The 14,371-nt window shown below is 38.7% G+C and overlaps 1 protein-coding gene across 12 annotated transcripts in view; it reads left to right on the top strand.

The window, feature by feature from the left end:
- Nucleotides 1–14,371, top strand: part of FOXP1 (forkhead box P1) — a 432,878-nt gene that overhangs the window by 403,404 nt on the left and 15,103 nt on the right. For 10 of the 12 annotated variants that reach the window (XM_010350106.3, XM_074404545.1, XM_010350107.3 and 7 more), the window contains 4 exons: nucleotides 7,971–8,172; nucleotides 8,278–8,357; nucleotides 8,957–9,058; nucleotides 13,432–13,553. In XM_010350106.3, coding sequence (XP_010348408.1) covers nucleotides 7,971–8,172; nucleotides 8,278–8,357; nucleotides 8,957–9,058; nucleotides 13,432–13,553 — 506 coding nt within the window. The remainder of the gene's footprint in view (nucleotides 1–7,970; nucleotides 8,173–8,277; nucleotides 8,358–8,956; nucleotides 9,059–13,431; nucleotides 13,554–14,371) is intronic. The other 2 variants (XM_074404548.1, XM_039477217.2) reach the window with 1 other exon arrangement.

The following is a 14,371-nucleotide window of genomic DNA, read 5'->3' as shown; positions in this document are numbered from 1 at the left end:
TAAAAGAAATAGGCACGAATATTTTTGACTGAAAAATTAATAGCTTTTGAATTCATACACAGCAGGTTTTCTTTTGCAAAGAAGTCCAATATCGCTGCACAGCACTTCTATAACCATTTATTTAGAGTCCAAGTCAAACCTTTGACAGCTAGAGCAGCGCTACAAGCCAATATAAAGAACTCCAAGATGTAAACCAACAATGGGCCGTCTGTGTGAGGTTTGCCATTGTCAAATACATAGATTGTTTGGATTAGTTTATGTAAATGTACTGTTGTATTACCCTTTGAGAAAAAAAAAGATCACATTTGTGTATGAAAAGTGGTTCCCTTCACAGGCAGCATTATAAATTCCTTATCCTTTAACTTACATGTAAGAAGTAAAAATTGGTGCCTGACAAGCAGATATTGTGTGACACTCTGTTGTCAGAGTGAACCTGCCTTCTTTTCATTTATTGGAAAATAGAAAATTTTATTACAGATACCATCTTATAAATCAGGAATTATTAAAATATGTATAGGTGAGGCATTGGGAAATTAATTATAAAAAGTAGATGTGTAATGTTTTGCATAAATTTTCACTTCTTTGCCAAAAAGAGAAAAGAAAAAAAAAGAAGGGCAAGCACATGCAGCCAACCCTTGATGCTTTCAACTTTAAGGGCCCAGAGCTATCTGGTGACTGATTCTCACATGCAAAATCCCTGCAGTCTGTAATTAATTTATTCCGCCCTAAATAATAGAATGCATGGTATTTGTTTGAATGAGTATCCTTCTGGAATCTTTGATTTGAAACAAGCAGTCACCAGGATTCAAATCTAACCATAGATAGGGACTTTCATGTTACAACCTTGCCAGTAAGTTCATGAAGCTTTTTCTTTTTTCCATTTCTGTGTAAAAGAAACCTCATGTTTATTTTAAAATTCTTAGTCACTAAGTGATAGAATGCTTTGCTGTAAATGTTGCTTTTCGCTTTTCACTAAATGCCATTTGGGTGTTAAGTGTCATTTGCTGTATCCAGTCATTCAACCAGTCCTCAGCTCATTGCATCAAAGAAACTGCTAAAACATTCTTAGATTGTTTTTACATCCGCTCATAGACACATTTTCTGGATCCTATTGTGGGATTCATCAGATTTGGATAGTTACAGGATACACTAATCTTGGGAAGGTGCCTAAGTTTTTAGACATGGATCTGAGGCAGAAAGCTTATGGGTGAACTGGGACAGGAGCTCACAGGCTTCCCATCCCTCAGACTCCTTCGACAGCCTTTCTTCCTACCTGCTGTCACATTTCTTTAAACCTAAGTAAAATCTTCCTTTTAGAACAAAACCAAAGACTCAAAGTGCAGGTTGGTTATGGAAAGGGATTTCCTGCATTTACAATCAGACTGTTCCAACAACCAGTGTTTCTTGAGCATGTGACATACAGAACAAAAAGTAGTCTGTCACATGAGTGAGGCCCATCCCCGCCACGGAGGTGTTTGGAGTCTGGTAAAAGAAACTGGGAGATAACTACATACACACTCACACATTGTTACTTTTCGTCAGTTGCGCTACCTGTAAGTAAAACAGCTGACCCAGGATGGTAAAGTCAGGGGAGACTTCTGGGAGAAATAACATCTAGGCTGAAACCTAAAAGATGAATAGGAAGAAATGCTAAGAGGTCAGCTTCGTGGACCTTAGGTTAGGACTCAGTGCACGATACGGTCTCTGAGTGGCGAGGATCAGTGTAGAGGAAGGAAAGGAATCGCCAACATCAGTTAAGACAAGCTTTTCAAACTTTCAGTTTTTTTAAGTCTGGAAACTGCATGGAAGTATATAGTATGTGTAAGTTTCAGGAGCATCCCTAAGTTCTAGCTATCAGGTACATAGACCAGAAAAGCAGTTCTTGTATTTAGAATGGCCGCATTTCTTGTTATTTTAAGTTTTAAAAGATTCTGTTCTTTCCCGTGGAAAGAGAAGCAAAAAACAAGACAATAGTAAACTGCCCTAATGAAAATAATTGATATTCTTTTGTTCTAAACCCAGTAAACATTCTCAAAGTAAATACCCAAGTGTATTTCTGGGAGGTTAATTTCTCCATGCTTACCCTATGGAGAATTTGCCAAGATACTTCATTTGGGAGAGGGAGTGAAAAACTAAGAGGACAAAACAAAAACAACAAAAACATGTCTGTGGTATGATGACTCTATTAAATTGCTACGAAATTCTTAAAAAGACTTGACTATCTGTCATTATGTCAGGAAAACACTGTAAATCGTATTTTATAATACTGAATACATGAGAGGTACGCTTTGCTTCAGGGTATTCCTACACATCAGAGAACAACTCCTGCTCCTGGAGAAACCACATTCTTTTAGATTTGGTGGGCACGTAATTATAGTGTAGGTGGTATATCCTTCTTGCCGAAAATCTTATAAAACACTTACAGGAACTTGCATATTTGGAATGAAACACAGTATTAGATTTTCATTTTTACACATTTTCTTTTCCTCTAACCATAGCAATTAGGACTGTTTTGAAAGCGTTTTTAGCTCCTGTAAAAACAAAGTGCCCCCTGAAAAAAAGGGTCTTTTAACTCTTCAAGGATCATTTGGGCTGCCTAGGTCCTTGCTTTAGAGTTGGAGAAATAATATTAAGCAGTCATAAAAAGGGATTCTCAGGCACAACACACAAAAGCTGATTTATATACTGTTTTTCTCATTAAGTGCTCCCCCACCACCCGAACTAGAGTGTTTTTTTTTTTTTTTTTTTTTTTTAATTCTAGTATCCCTGCCAGTACCACTACCTTCTAAGTCACGGCCCTCCACAAGCACCGTCTCTAAAACATGGCCAGGCTCAGATGGTAGAGGAGAGCAAAGGCTTTTAACAAAGGCCCCCAGCTGCCACCCACTGTCCTGCCCTCTGCGCGGCCTTGTACCATCCCGCCAGTCTCAGCAAGGCCATGTCTGAACTCAGTGATTCATGCCTAGAAACGCCACCACCGTGCACTTAAAGCAGGACTTCAGCTGGCTCAGGCCAGTAAAACCAAGAACAGAAAAACAAGTTCTGTGAGCCCGAAAGTCCCTACTACGCAGTTGTGTCCCTTGGTGTTTGGGTTTCAGGTCTGTCTTTTGTTCTCAGAATCTGTTTTCATGTGAGGCAAGAGCACAAACAAAAATAAAAATGAGTTCTTATGGGAATACTTACAAGTCTGTTTCTGTCAGGGGTTTACATCAGCAGTTTATTTATTTTTTTAATGCGAGTGACTCATCATCTTTAAACAGGAGGGGAGATCTGACTGTTAAAAACTTTTTTTTTTTTTAAAGGACTAAGCAGAATAGTGGGTAGCTGATGAAGTTTGAATAGTTTCGATGGCTAAAAGAAAAACTGATGCCTGAGAGTACAAATAAATTTAAAATATAAAACCCTACAGTAATTTTAAGTGACATAAGAATTTAACTTTTGGCCAGAGTTTCAAAGAGATTATCTTTGCTGAAATCATCACATGATGGAAACTTGCCATGTAGAAAATATCAGAGTTCTGACTCTTCTAAACATAGCAACTTCTTTTTAAATAGAAAATGAACACAATAAGAAAAATAGGCTTTCCATCAGGAAGAGAAACCCTCCCAGCATTCTCTTCCTGCTCCATGCCCTAGAAAAAATTATCTTTTAAAACCTTAACTACAATCAGAAACACAAAGCATAGATGCTTTCATTTCTAATTGATGATTAAGATTTAATGGTTTACAATTAAGATGAATATTTCAAGATTACAGCAAAAACCCACACCGTTCCCCATTTTCTCTTCTGTTCTAAGTCTGTAATTAATTTTTTTTTTTTTTTGAGGGGGGCACTCTTTTTCAAAGAGGCCTTAATTAAAAGAGCAGGTTTGGTTTGAACACAGAGCCTGTTTTGAATCTTTCTTCTCCATTCTCTCTCTCAACCTTCCCTTTCGAAAGTGGTTTCTCTCCAGGACAAGCACGTGATCATCAAACAGAAGTTTAAAAGTTAAGACACTTCTAAATCAGTTGACAAGGTTGACATTTCATTAACTTGTTGGTTCAGCCTTCAAACGATTTTGTGTGGCAAAGCATCCTGTACTTGGAGTGTACAGCTTTTTCTTCTTCCTTCCCTCATAGGCTACAGTCATGTTTAATTTGGAATCTGGGCTCCTTTGGCAAATTAGCAATTAGAACAATTTTGTGGGAATATGTATATGTGTCATTAGTTTTCCTGCAAATTAATAGCAAGGGCAGAGGTCAGGCAGAAATTTTCCACTTGACTGCAGCTCCTCTATTGAGACTTGGCACTTGGTTTTGGAATGGCCACAGCTGCTCTCAGCCACCCTCTTCCTCTAGGAACTGTCTTTTAATTAGTTTACCTCATAGCCATCATTACAAATATTACTGCTCCCCTCCTTGAAATAAAATTACTGTTTCTACAAAATATTCCAGTGACATCTTGCACCACTGCACATTGATGGTGGGGTCACTCAAATGCAGCATTTAATCATTAGATCACCTCCATCCGCGTCTCCTAATTAGAGCCCTTACAATACATTTTTATCTGGTAATTAGCTGAGATTGGCTGCTTCCTCTGTGGCTTATTAGAGACAGCCCAGCAGTGGGTGTGAATCACGGTGTCATTTGTCAAGCCTGGTAAGCCTCCTCTCTGCTCTCTTCGGGCTCAGTGTTTCTTTCCACTTGCTATGTTCAAAAGCCTCCAGAAAATTCTACCTGTCTCTCTTCCTTTGTGGATTATGCTAACTTGGAGGGATTTTACTTTTCACTGTTACCTTTTTTTGCTAGAGTCCTAGTGGTGAGATCTTGGTAAAAGCTATAAGAGTCACATCCTTTCTGCTTTGATGACATTTTTTTGTGGGATTTGTCTATTCTTTGCTGTGAGCACCCAGAAAGATGAGCTTGCACTTGCTGAATGAGTTTTGATTTCTGACATTGAAACTAGAGCTCAGTAAACTTGGTGATCTTCCTCCCAAAACTGGAAGGGAACGTGCATGAAGGACATTATAATTTTTATTGCATCTTAAAAGAAAGCCACAGTGTTTAGGGAAATGTTCTTAAACTGAAAAGAGAAGCCAAGAAGCAGAGTTAGTCCTCAGAATTGCATTGTGATTACTGTGTATCTTTGCCTTTGACATATGTGTTTGGTGGTAAGCACTTTAAGGGCAGCAATTCGGTGTTTTATTCCTCTTTTTGTCATTATAGGACTAACTGCCTTATATTTGCTCAGTTACATGTGTTGAATGTCATGCATAAGCAGGGATAAAATGCTCTGCACAGAATCTTTTCCAAAAATGAGTATACAGAAAAATGAAACTGGTTAGTGTTCATTTTTCCCATTAACTGTGCATAAGATGATTATACAAAGGATCTAGAATCAAATAAGTGTGTGGTTTGACTTTGGGTCTGGGTCGGGAATATGGGCCAATTATTTAATCTCGCCAAGCCTCAGTTTGCTTATCTGTAAAATATGAGTAATAACATCTCAGATATTAGTGGTGGTAGGAGAATTAAAGGAGACCACACAGTGGCAGGTGCTTTCAAACATGATTTTTACAAATGTTACCCATGACTTTCCAAAGTGCTCTGAGATTCTTAGGCTTAGCAACGTTTGAATTATAAAAGCTGTATATTTATGAGCATTAGCCTTTCATGCACTAATTTCCTTGACCCTTTGCTTGGGCTGATGCTTATACGTACTGTTCCTGGACTTGGTCAATGATTAAGGCCTGAGGTGAAGAAGAGGTCAGCCCCAACTCTTCCCCGCTTGGCTTCTCAGCTCTGCCCCATCCTGCGGCTGCTACTCTGAACTGTTCACACTTAGTTTGCAAATGCGTGTCATAAAGTCAGGTTTCCAGCACTATAGAGAAAAAGCAGCTCCCAGCATCTGCTCAGCTTGCTGGGGCATTTGTAAGGGCAGTGCCATCTCCGTAACTTGCTCTTCTTGGGGACTGTCTATTGCTCACCGAGTTAACATTCTACACCGAAAATAAAAAGCACAACTCAACGCTCACAAATTCCATTTCCAGCGCCATGTTTACATTTTTCCATTAGTATTTCTTCGTGATATTTGATCTTTCTTTTCTTCAGATTCATTGCTTTTTTTTTTTTTTTTTTTTTTTTTTTTTTTATGAAACTCACCCAAACATATTAGGATTCTCATGGCCTTTTTTTTTTTAACTAGAGTATGAGTAAAGGTCGAGTCTTCCCAACATATTGGAACTCTCTTTTAATAAGTTCTTTGATTATGATCTCAGAGGAATCTCATTTTTAATACCTTCCACAAATACTGCCTTGTACTTAAGACTGACTGTAGCGATGGTGAATTAGACTTCATGAAATAGACTTACTGTGGTGAGTGATTTGAAATCTGGTTTTAGAAAATGTTACCAAGTAAGCCTACTTTACTGAAGAAGTTTCTTGGATTTTCTTTGTATCTGAGATAGCATATAAACAGTAATATGCTGAAAACAACCAAATTCTTCAGCATTGCCAGACATAAAGTAATATTTATGTTCTAACATGTTTTGGAAAAGGGTTATCCCTTTTAGTATTTGTTAGAACAGCACTTCAGGGTGAAGGTAAGAGAGAAATTGAAACAGTTACGTTTATATCATTTTTTATATAAATATATATTTACATATAGATATGTTTATATTATTTTTTATATAAATATTTATATCTATTATTTTCTTTCTTTCCTTCTTTCCTTTCTTTTTTGAGGTAGAGTCTCAGTCTATCACGCAGGCTAGAGTGCAGTTGTGTGAAGTCAGCTCACTGCAGCCTCTGCTTCTTGGGCTCAAGCTGTTCTCCCACCTCAGCCTCCCAGGTAGCTGGGACTACAGGCGTGAGCCATGACATGTGGCTAATTTGTGTGTGTGTGTGTGTGTTTTGGGTTTTTTCAAATAGAGACAGGGTTTCTATTTGTTGTCCAGGCTGGTTTCAAACTCCTGGGCTTAAGAGATCATCCTGCCTCAGCCTCCCAAGGTGCTGGGGTTACGGGTGTGAACCACTGTTCCTGACCTATTTTCTTCTGTCCTACTTCAAATAAGTAATATTTATTTACTAACTTGAAGTAGATTATTTTCTATTTTATAGAAGATTCAAAACTTGAAGGAAAAAAATTCAGCAAAAACCTCACATTTCCAGATCTCTGTATTCTGTAAAAGAATATCACATTAAAAAAAAATTAATAGATACCAAGCCTTCATTTGATAGATTTAATAAAGATTGTCCATAAAGCTTTTAAGAATTATTTTCTGCTAACTGATGGAAACAAATGACGGCTGTGGGATCAGGGGCATTGTGTTTAATATATGAGTGATAGGCCACACATATTTGCAGTAGTTCTTGTCATCCAGGAAGCTGCATGATGGCCTTCAGTAGTCTCTCCTGGGCTGTCCACTATGGTAGCTACTAACCACATGGGACTCTTTCCTTTTAAATTCATTAAAGTTTAATTTTAATTTTTAATTTTTATTAAGTAAAAAGAGGTCTTGGGTTGTGCTAGGATATTGCAGAAAGTTCTTTTGGACACTTCAGATGTACACCAGCGTGTTCCAACTTGTATTTGCTAAAATATTCAGCTTTACTGGTATTGCCAAGGACTCTGGAGCTCTTTGAGGTTGACAAGGCCTGATGGGCGATGAAAGTAGTTGAGACATCACGATCAAAGAAATGTCTTGACTCAGGCTTTCTCAATCTCACTCAGGTAGGTAGCCCCTTTTTGAGTCCGTAAACACCCACGTAGCAGCCTTTTGAAAAGAGACTGCTGCCAGAGATATCTTATGCTGCATCCTAAGTGAATTGTGTTTACGCAGGACTCAACTTGTGTTTCGGTCCGTGGTAGATGTATCTGCTTAGAGAAAGAGCACTGTCCATGCATCCTCTGTATTACTCCCGCTGGATGCGTGGTTCCTGGGTTTCTGTTTTCCTGAAGGTCTCTAAGACATCTCTTATTTTCCCTCACAGCTGAATCTGGTATCAAGTGTCACTCTCTCCAAGTCCGCATCGGAGGCTTCTCCACAGAGCTTACCTCATACTCCAACAACCCCAACTGCCCCGCTGACTCCCGTCACCCAAGGCCCCTCTGTCATCACCACCACCAGCATGCACACGGTGGGACCCATCCGCAGGCGGTACTCAGACAAATACAACGTGCCCATTTCTTCAGGTAGATACTCCACGTTTTGCCTCACGTAGAGTTGTAATCTGCAATTCTTGTAGACCAGCCCATTTTTAAAAACTGATAATTAATAGGACAATGATTCTTATTCAGCAGATATTGCGCAGAACCAAGAATTTTATAAGAACGCAGAAGTTAGACCACCATTTACATATGCATCTTTAATTAGGCAGGTAAGTAAATAACACAGTATATGAAATTCTATCAAAAGGTGTATGTGTACATGGATAGATATTGATGAAGTAGATTTAAAACCGATTAGTATGCAAGCATGCTGAAACCTTTTCTATAAGGTTTTTTAAAACTGCAATATATAACATAATTGCTTTTGATTAAGTATTACAATACGATGTGATTATTAGGAAATTCATTTCACACAACAGTGAAAATGAGCCTGTTTAAAGATGGCAAGTCAATTATCACAAGCTACAGTAATCTCTGATCCCTAGAATTAATCTGAGCTCTAAATAATTACTGAGCTTTAATCAGCTAGTGAAATGTTTTGCATTTCTCTTTGATTCTGCTTTATGAATGACTAATAAATTAATATTTCTGTACGGAAACAGAAATAAAAACTCAAAACAATTAGATAATTCCATTTTGAATTTTGCTATTGAACTATTAAATACAACCATTAATCTTAGATCATTTTGCGAAACCTTTCTCAGGATTTAGCTCTGAAGCCCAGTGATTGTGTATTTTGGAGAAACTGTGTAACGACGACTCTGCTGATTTGGTCATAAATTATCTTCTGTTACATTGTGCTTCACAGGCCATTCTCGAATCTCCAGAAAAGCAGCTAACACTAAATGAAATCTATAACTGGTTCACAAGAATGTTTGCTTACTTCCGACGCAACGCGGCCACGTGGAAGGTAAGCTTTCTCAGGCCTGTTTAGTCTTGGGTCGACATTCAGAGAACAGTTTGTTGTTGATAAAATGCAATTGTGCTGTAAGGAAGCTACATTTGTATTCTTTTGATATTCTTAAAGTGTCCAATCTGTAGGTGTACTTGATTGGGAAAGCAGGGTGATTGTGGCTGAAGTGCTTGGATGGAAGACTCTCATTACACAGGCATCAGCGGCTTGGGGGGGCCAGCCAGTAAAATGATCTGTCTGGTTGGAATACGTAGAGAAAGGGAGATGACACTGTTGCCCAAAAGTTAAGGTTGCCATATTACTTCCACAAACACCATGCTGTTCGGTCTTCAGCCACAGCCAATATTTGCAGAGATGTATCTCCAGAGGTAGAACCTGGAGAAATGACCAAACTTGACGCAGCCTTCAATGGTTGGATGAAAAGCTCATTCACCCATTTAGTAGAGAAAGCTGTGCAATCTAAGTACTAGCTGTTAATGGAGAACACAATGTATTATTAAGCGTTTGTTTTTTTTAAGTCAAGAAATTGTTGGCTGTTGGCCAGGCACAGTGGCTCATGCCTATAATCCCAGCACTTTGGGAGGTTGAGGCAAGAGGATCACTTGAGCCCCAGAGTTTGAGACTGGCCTGGGCAACATAGTGAGACCCTGTCTCTCCAAAAAAAAAAAAAAACTTTAGCCAGGCATGGTGGCATGCACCTGTGGTCACAGCTACTCCAGAGGCAGAGATGGGAGGACTGCTTGAGGCAAGGAGGTTGAGGCTGCAGTGAGCCCTGTTCATGCCACTACACTCCAGCCTGGGCAACAGATCAAGACCCTTTCTCAAAAAACAACAAAAACAAAGATTGTCCCTCATAGATATACTAAGGAAGAAAAGTAGATTGTAGAAGTTCATTATAACACTATTTGCTATAAAAACATGTCAGATGGCTGGGCGTGCTGGCTCAAGCCTGTAATCCCAGCACTTTGGGAGGCCGAGGTGGGTGGATCACGAGGTCAAGAGATCGAGACCATCCTGGTCAACATGGTGAAAACCCATCTCTACTAAAAATACAAAACATTAGCTGGGCATGGTGGCGCGTGCCTGTAATCCCAGCTACTCAGGAGGCTGAGGCAGGAGAATTGCCTGAACCCAGGAGGCAGAGTTGGCGGTGAGCCGAAATCGTGCCATTGCACTCCAGCCTGGGTAACAAGAGTGAAACTCCGTCTCAAAAAAAAAAAAAAAAAAAAACACCACATGTCAAATTCCCTAGTTTTTATTGGATGACCCCAGCAGTGCTTGGAGTTAATATGGCTTACCTCATTCCCAGTTCAGCAGCTGGTTCAAAGATTTCACTGGTATTACTTATTCCCTTCTATTAGATTGAGCCCTCAGGCATTCTTGGGCTTTCCCATTTTTGAATATTTTTGCTTATAGAAGGGGACAGGTACACTCTGTCATTTGTATTTTTGCTTTTTTTTTTTTTTTTTTTAACTACCTGGAATTCTTTTAACCCCCGAAATCCAAAACATTTAGAGACATGTAATACAAACATTTGAGGATATTTTTCCGTGTGATTGATCTAAATATGATAGGGATGTGTTACAGGATGCAAGGAAAACTTCCTTCACTTGAAATAAATGCCTTCCTTGCTAATTCCTTAATTTTATACTGGAGAAAAACCAAAGCAAAAAACAGAAAAATTTATTTTCTCTGTTAAGTTCCTGATAAATTAATATTTTAAAACGAATATAAGCATAGAATTAATTCATCAACTTTACAGAGCTGTGAATCTCTATTATGGCCCAAATTATCCTTTCATTTCCATTAAGACACTTGGGCACTGAAGGGAACCAATGTTCAAAATCTTACCCTCTTTGCCTCAGCCTGCCTTAGGAGATAAAATATAAAAGGATCTTTAGCCATGAATGCTTTTAAAAATTTAGGAAGTTGAAGCAAGAGGCAGACATTTTCTTCAGATTGCCTTTTATAAATGGAAATGATGAAATTTAAAAATAATTACCAGTTGTGAATATAATATTTAAGCTTAGATCTTCAGATTGAACTTTTTCATTTTGCAAACTGCAGGAAAAAAGTGTCATTAATATAAACAACCTTAGATGAAGTACTTAATGACTCATAAATAGGTATAATTTTCTGTGTCCTTATTTTCACCATGATCTTAGACAAAAGATGAAATGCTCAGTTAAAGTTATGACTGAAAAGAGCTTACACATCTTTTTTGAAAACTCTTGACTTCCAGTTGCTTTCTGCTTAGATGTGCAGTTTTGGGAAACAGAACTGAAGTTTTGGCTTTGTGTCTTGACTCACATGGTTATATTGCTCAACCTGATCTACAGAAATTATTTTATTAGAAGTAGCTTTAAGCCCTTTCAGTTTTATACATTTTGATACTTATTTTAAAACATCAGACAGTGATTAGGATTAGAAGCTATGTTGATTTCTTTCCAAGTTATGTCTCCTAGACATATAATGCCCAGATTTGTAAAGGAAATTGGCTTTATCTGTTTATTTGTACCACCTCAGTTTTGTTCTAGTAAATAACAATGGACCTTCTGTCGTATGCCTTTGGGTAATATATTTTTTAAAATGCAGCCAGGCACAGTGGCTCCTGCGTGTAATCGCAGCACTTTGGGACGCTGGAGGATCAGTTGAGCCCAGGAGTTCAAGACCAGCCTGGGCAACATAGCAAAATCCCATCTCTACAAAAAAATTTTAAAAGTTAGCTGGGGGTGATGACACATGTCTCTAGTCCCAGCTACTCTGGAGGCTAAGGCAGGAGGATCTCTTAAGCCCAGGAATACAAGGCTTCAGTGAGTCATAATTGAACCACTGCATTCCAGTTGGGCAGTAGAGCAAGACCCAGTCTCTTTAAAGAAAAATTGCTCAAAGACTAGAATGCATTTTATATGCAAAGAAAATTGTCCTATCAAGTGTATGACATGCCAAATGTTTTCAGTTTAGAGATTTTTGTTTTTAAGCAAACTCATCCAGTTTTTTTTTGAATCATGAGTGTCCTTTTGTTAGTCACCTGGGTTATCTTGAACCTACCTCTTGTTATGCTGATATTACTTAAAAACTCTTTGGGAATTGATCATGTGAATTCTCCTTTCAAGTAATGCATCATACCATGCATTAAAACTTGTCTCATTATCTTCTAAATATTCCGTATCAGAAAAGAAAAATTATGTAGCTCTGATCCTTACAGTCACCAATTGTAATTGTCCCAACACTGAAGCACCTCTCAGAGTAGCAAGATTCACCACCATTAAGGGTAATTCAGGAAGGAAATACTCCAGGTGGCAGAATGGGGAGGGGTGCAAAATGCTTGTGCTGGAATTGAGTGAGGACTTCACATAGTATGTGAGGTGTGATGTTTATGTCAACTTCTCAAGCCCCAATTGAGTGATCTTCTCATTCTGAATAAGATGACAATTTTAAATGACGTGGATCTCTTTAGAATATCTTCATGTCCAGCACTGAGTCCAGATCCCTAGGTTTAACCAGGCAGGACTAAAGAAAGGATCCCTTGCTTGTTAACTATACCTAGTAAGGGTTAGGGATTCTTCCAAACCCAAAAGAAAGATGAGATACTAAAAGCTCTTCACCCTTGAGTTGAGATCCTCCTTTTTCATAAATTATTGATGTTAAGGGTCTCAGCTTAGGAATGGCCAGAAAGGACTAATAACCATACAAGATGGGTCCGTAGAAACGCCAACTGTAGGAATATAGTCATTTTGCCATTGAGAGTTCTACTTGTGTTCCTTTGGCATTTACTCAATTAAAATACTTGCCCATATATAATAGTTCGAGCCATCTCTTAGACATAGCTGATCTCTTGTGGGGTCAGTTTACCCCGAATCCTTCAGCTACACAAGGTGATATTCTCGGTGGTAAAAGCTACTTTAGAATTTTTCATAAGACCTATGGAAGTTTTAAAAGCCAGAAACTATTTAGCAGTATTAACCAAGTGTTCCTCTTTCACGGTTTGAAAAAAATACCCCCTTTTTAGGGGAGGTAGGTGGGCTTAAAAGGGGCAGTTTGATGCTTTGCATGTTTTATTGTTTAACATTTTCAGATTTGTACACTGGAACCGATTTTGGGCTTGTATGCATACTAAAAACTTTCTTCTGGTTCATTATTACCAGAGACTAGATGAAAATGCCAACATGCAATTAATTTATAATTTGAGTTTATTTTTTGCTTTTGGAAAAGACATCCTTAACCATGAGAAGGTCCTCCATGGGGGTGGTAGCTGCAGCTCTTGGGGATGGCGTTACAAATGTGGACTGTTAGGCTGAATTTACTGCTGTTTTTGGAGTCTTTTCTTATAGAAAATGTAAATGTTCTCTCTTTTATACTTGCTGCAGAATGCAGTGCGTCATAATCTTAGTCTTCACAAGTGTTTTGTGCGAGTAGAAAACGTTAAAGGGGCAGTATGGACAGTGGATGAAGTAGAATTCCAAAAACGAAGGCCACAAAAGATCAGTGGGTACGTCCACCATGTTTGAACTTCTTAGCCTAGCTTGGATTGTGCTAACAAGTATAACGTAGAGGCTTTGGCTGCTAGATGGTGTTAGACCAAAGAACTGGTTTCACGTTGTCTCAGCTAAGGGAAGCAAAAAAGCATTTCATCCCTCCTGTTTTGTATACCCACCAGTCCCCCTGCCCTGCTTGCTGGTCTTTGTTGCATCACATGCTAGTAGCTTTTAGGTGGCAATGCATATTAACCCTCACAAACCATTTGCTTATGCTTATTGCATTTTATTTTCTTTTTCCTGTTCCCTGTATTGGATGTCTGTTCTGCCCCCAACCCCGTCTCCTTTTGTTGCCACTCCATCTCCTTTGCTGCTGCTCCTATCCCAGGGTGCCATTCGCACCAACCTCTCACTGCATAAGTGCTTTATCAGAGTAGAGGATGAGTTTGGGTCCTTTTGGACAGTTGATGATGAAGAGTTTAAACGTGGCCGCCATATTCAACGAGGCCGTCCTCGCAAATACTGCCCCGATGAAAACTTTGACGAGCTTGTCGCACAGTAAGAGCCTTTACTTGCTTTTGTTTTTTTTTTCTGCTGTTGCTTTGGCTTTGCATGGTTGACTCATCCCATGTAGTTTTGCATTTCACCAATAGCAGTGCCACAGCTTTCTGCAACGAAACTAAATTGTGTGATTTGTACATGTATTGCTCTCGTTTCTCTTTGGAACACCAGTGCCTTGAATAATGCTTTTTTGACGTCTTTAATTCAAATATTGGTGGTATTTTGATTCAGCAGCTTACAGGGACCCTAGAACTAAATTCTTGTGCTTAAC

The sequence above is a fragment of the Saimiri boliviensis genome, chromosome 8, assembly GCF_048565385.1.
Source record: "Saimiri boliviensis isolate mSaiBol1 chromosome 8, mSaiBol1.pri, whole genome shotgun sequence".
Classification (NCBI taxonomy): Eukaryota; Metazoa; Chordata; class Mammalia; order Primates; family Cebidae; genus Saimiri; species Saimiri boliviensis.
Note: the sequence above shows the minus strand (reverse complement) of the source record. Positions and strands in the feature narration are given on the sequence as shown.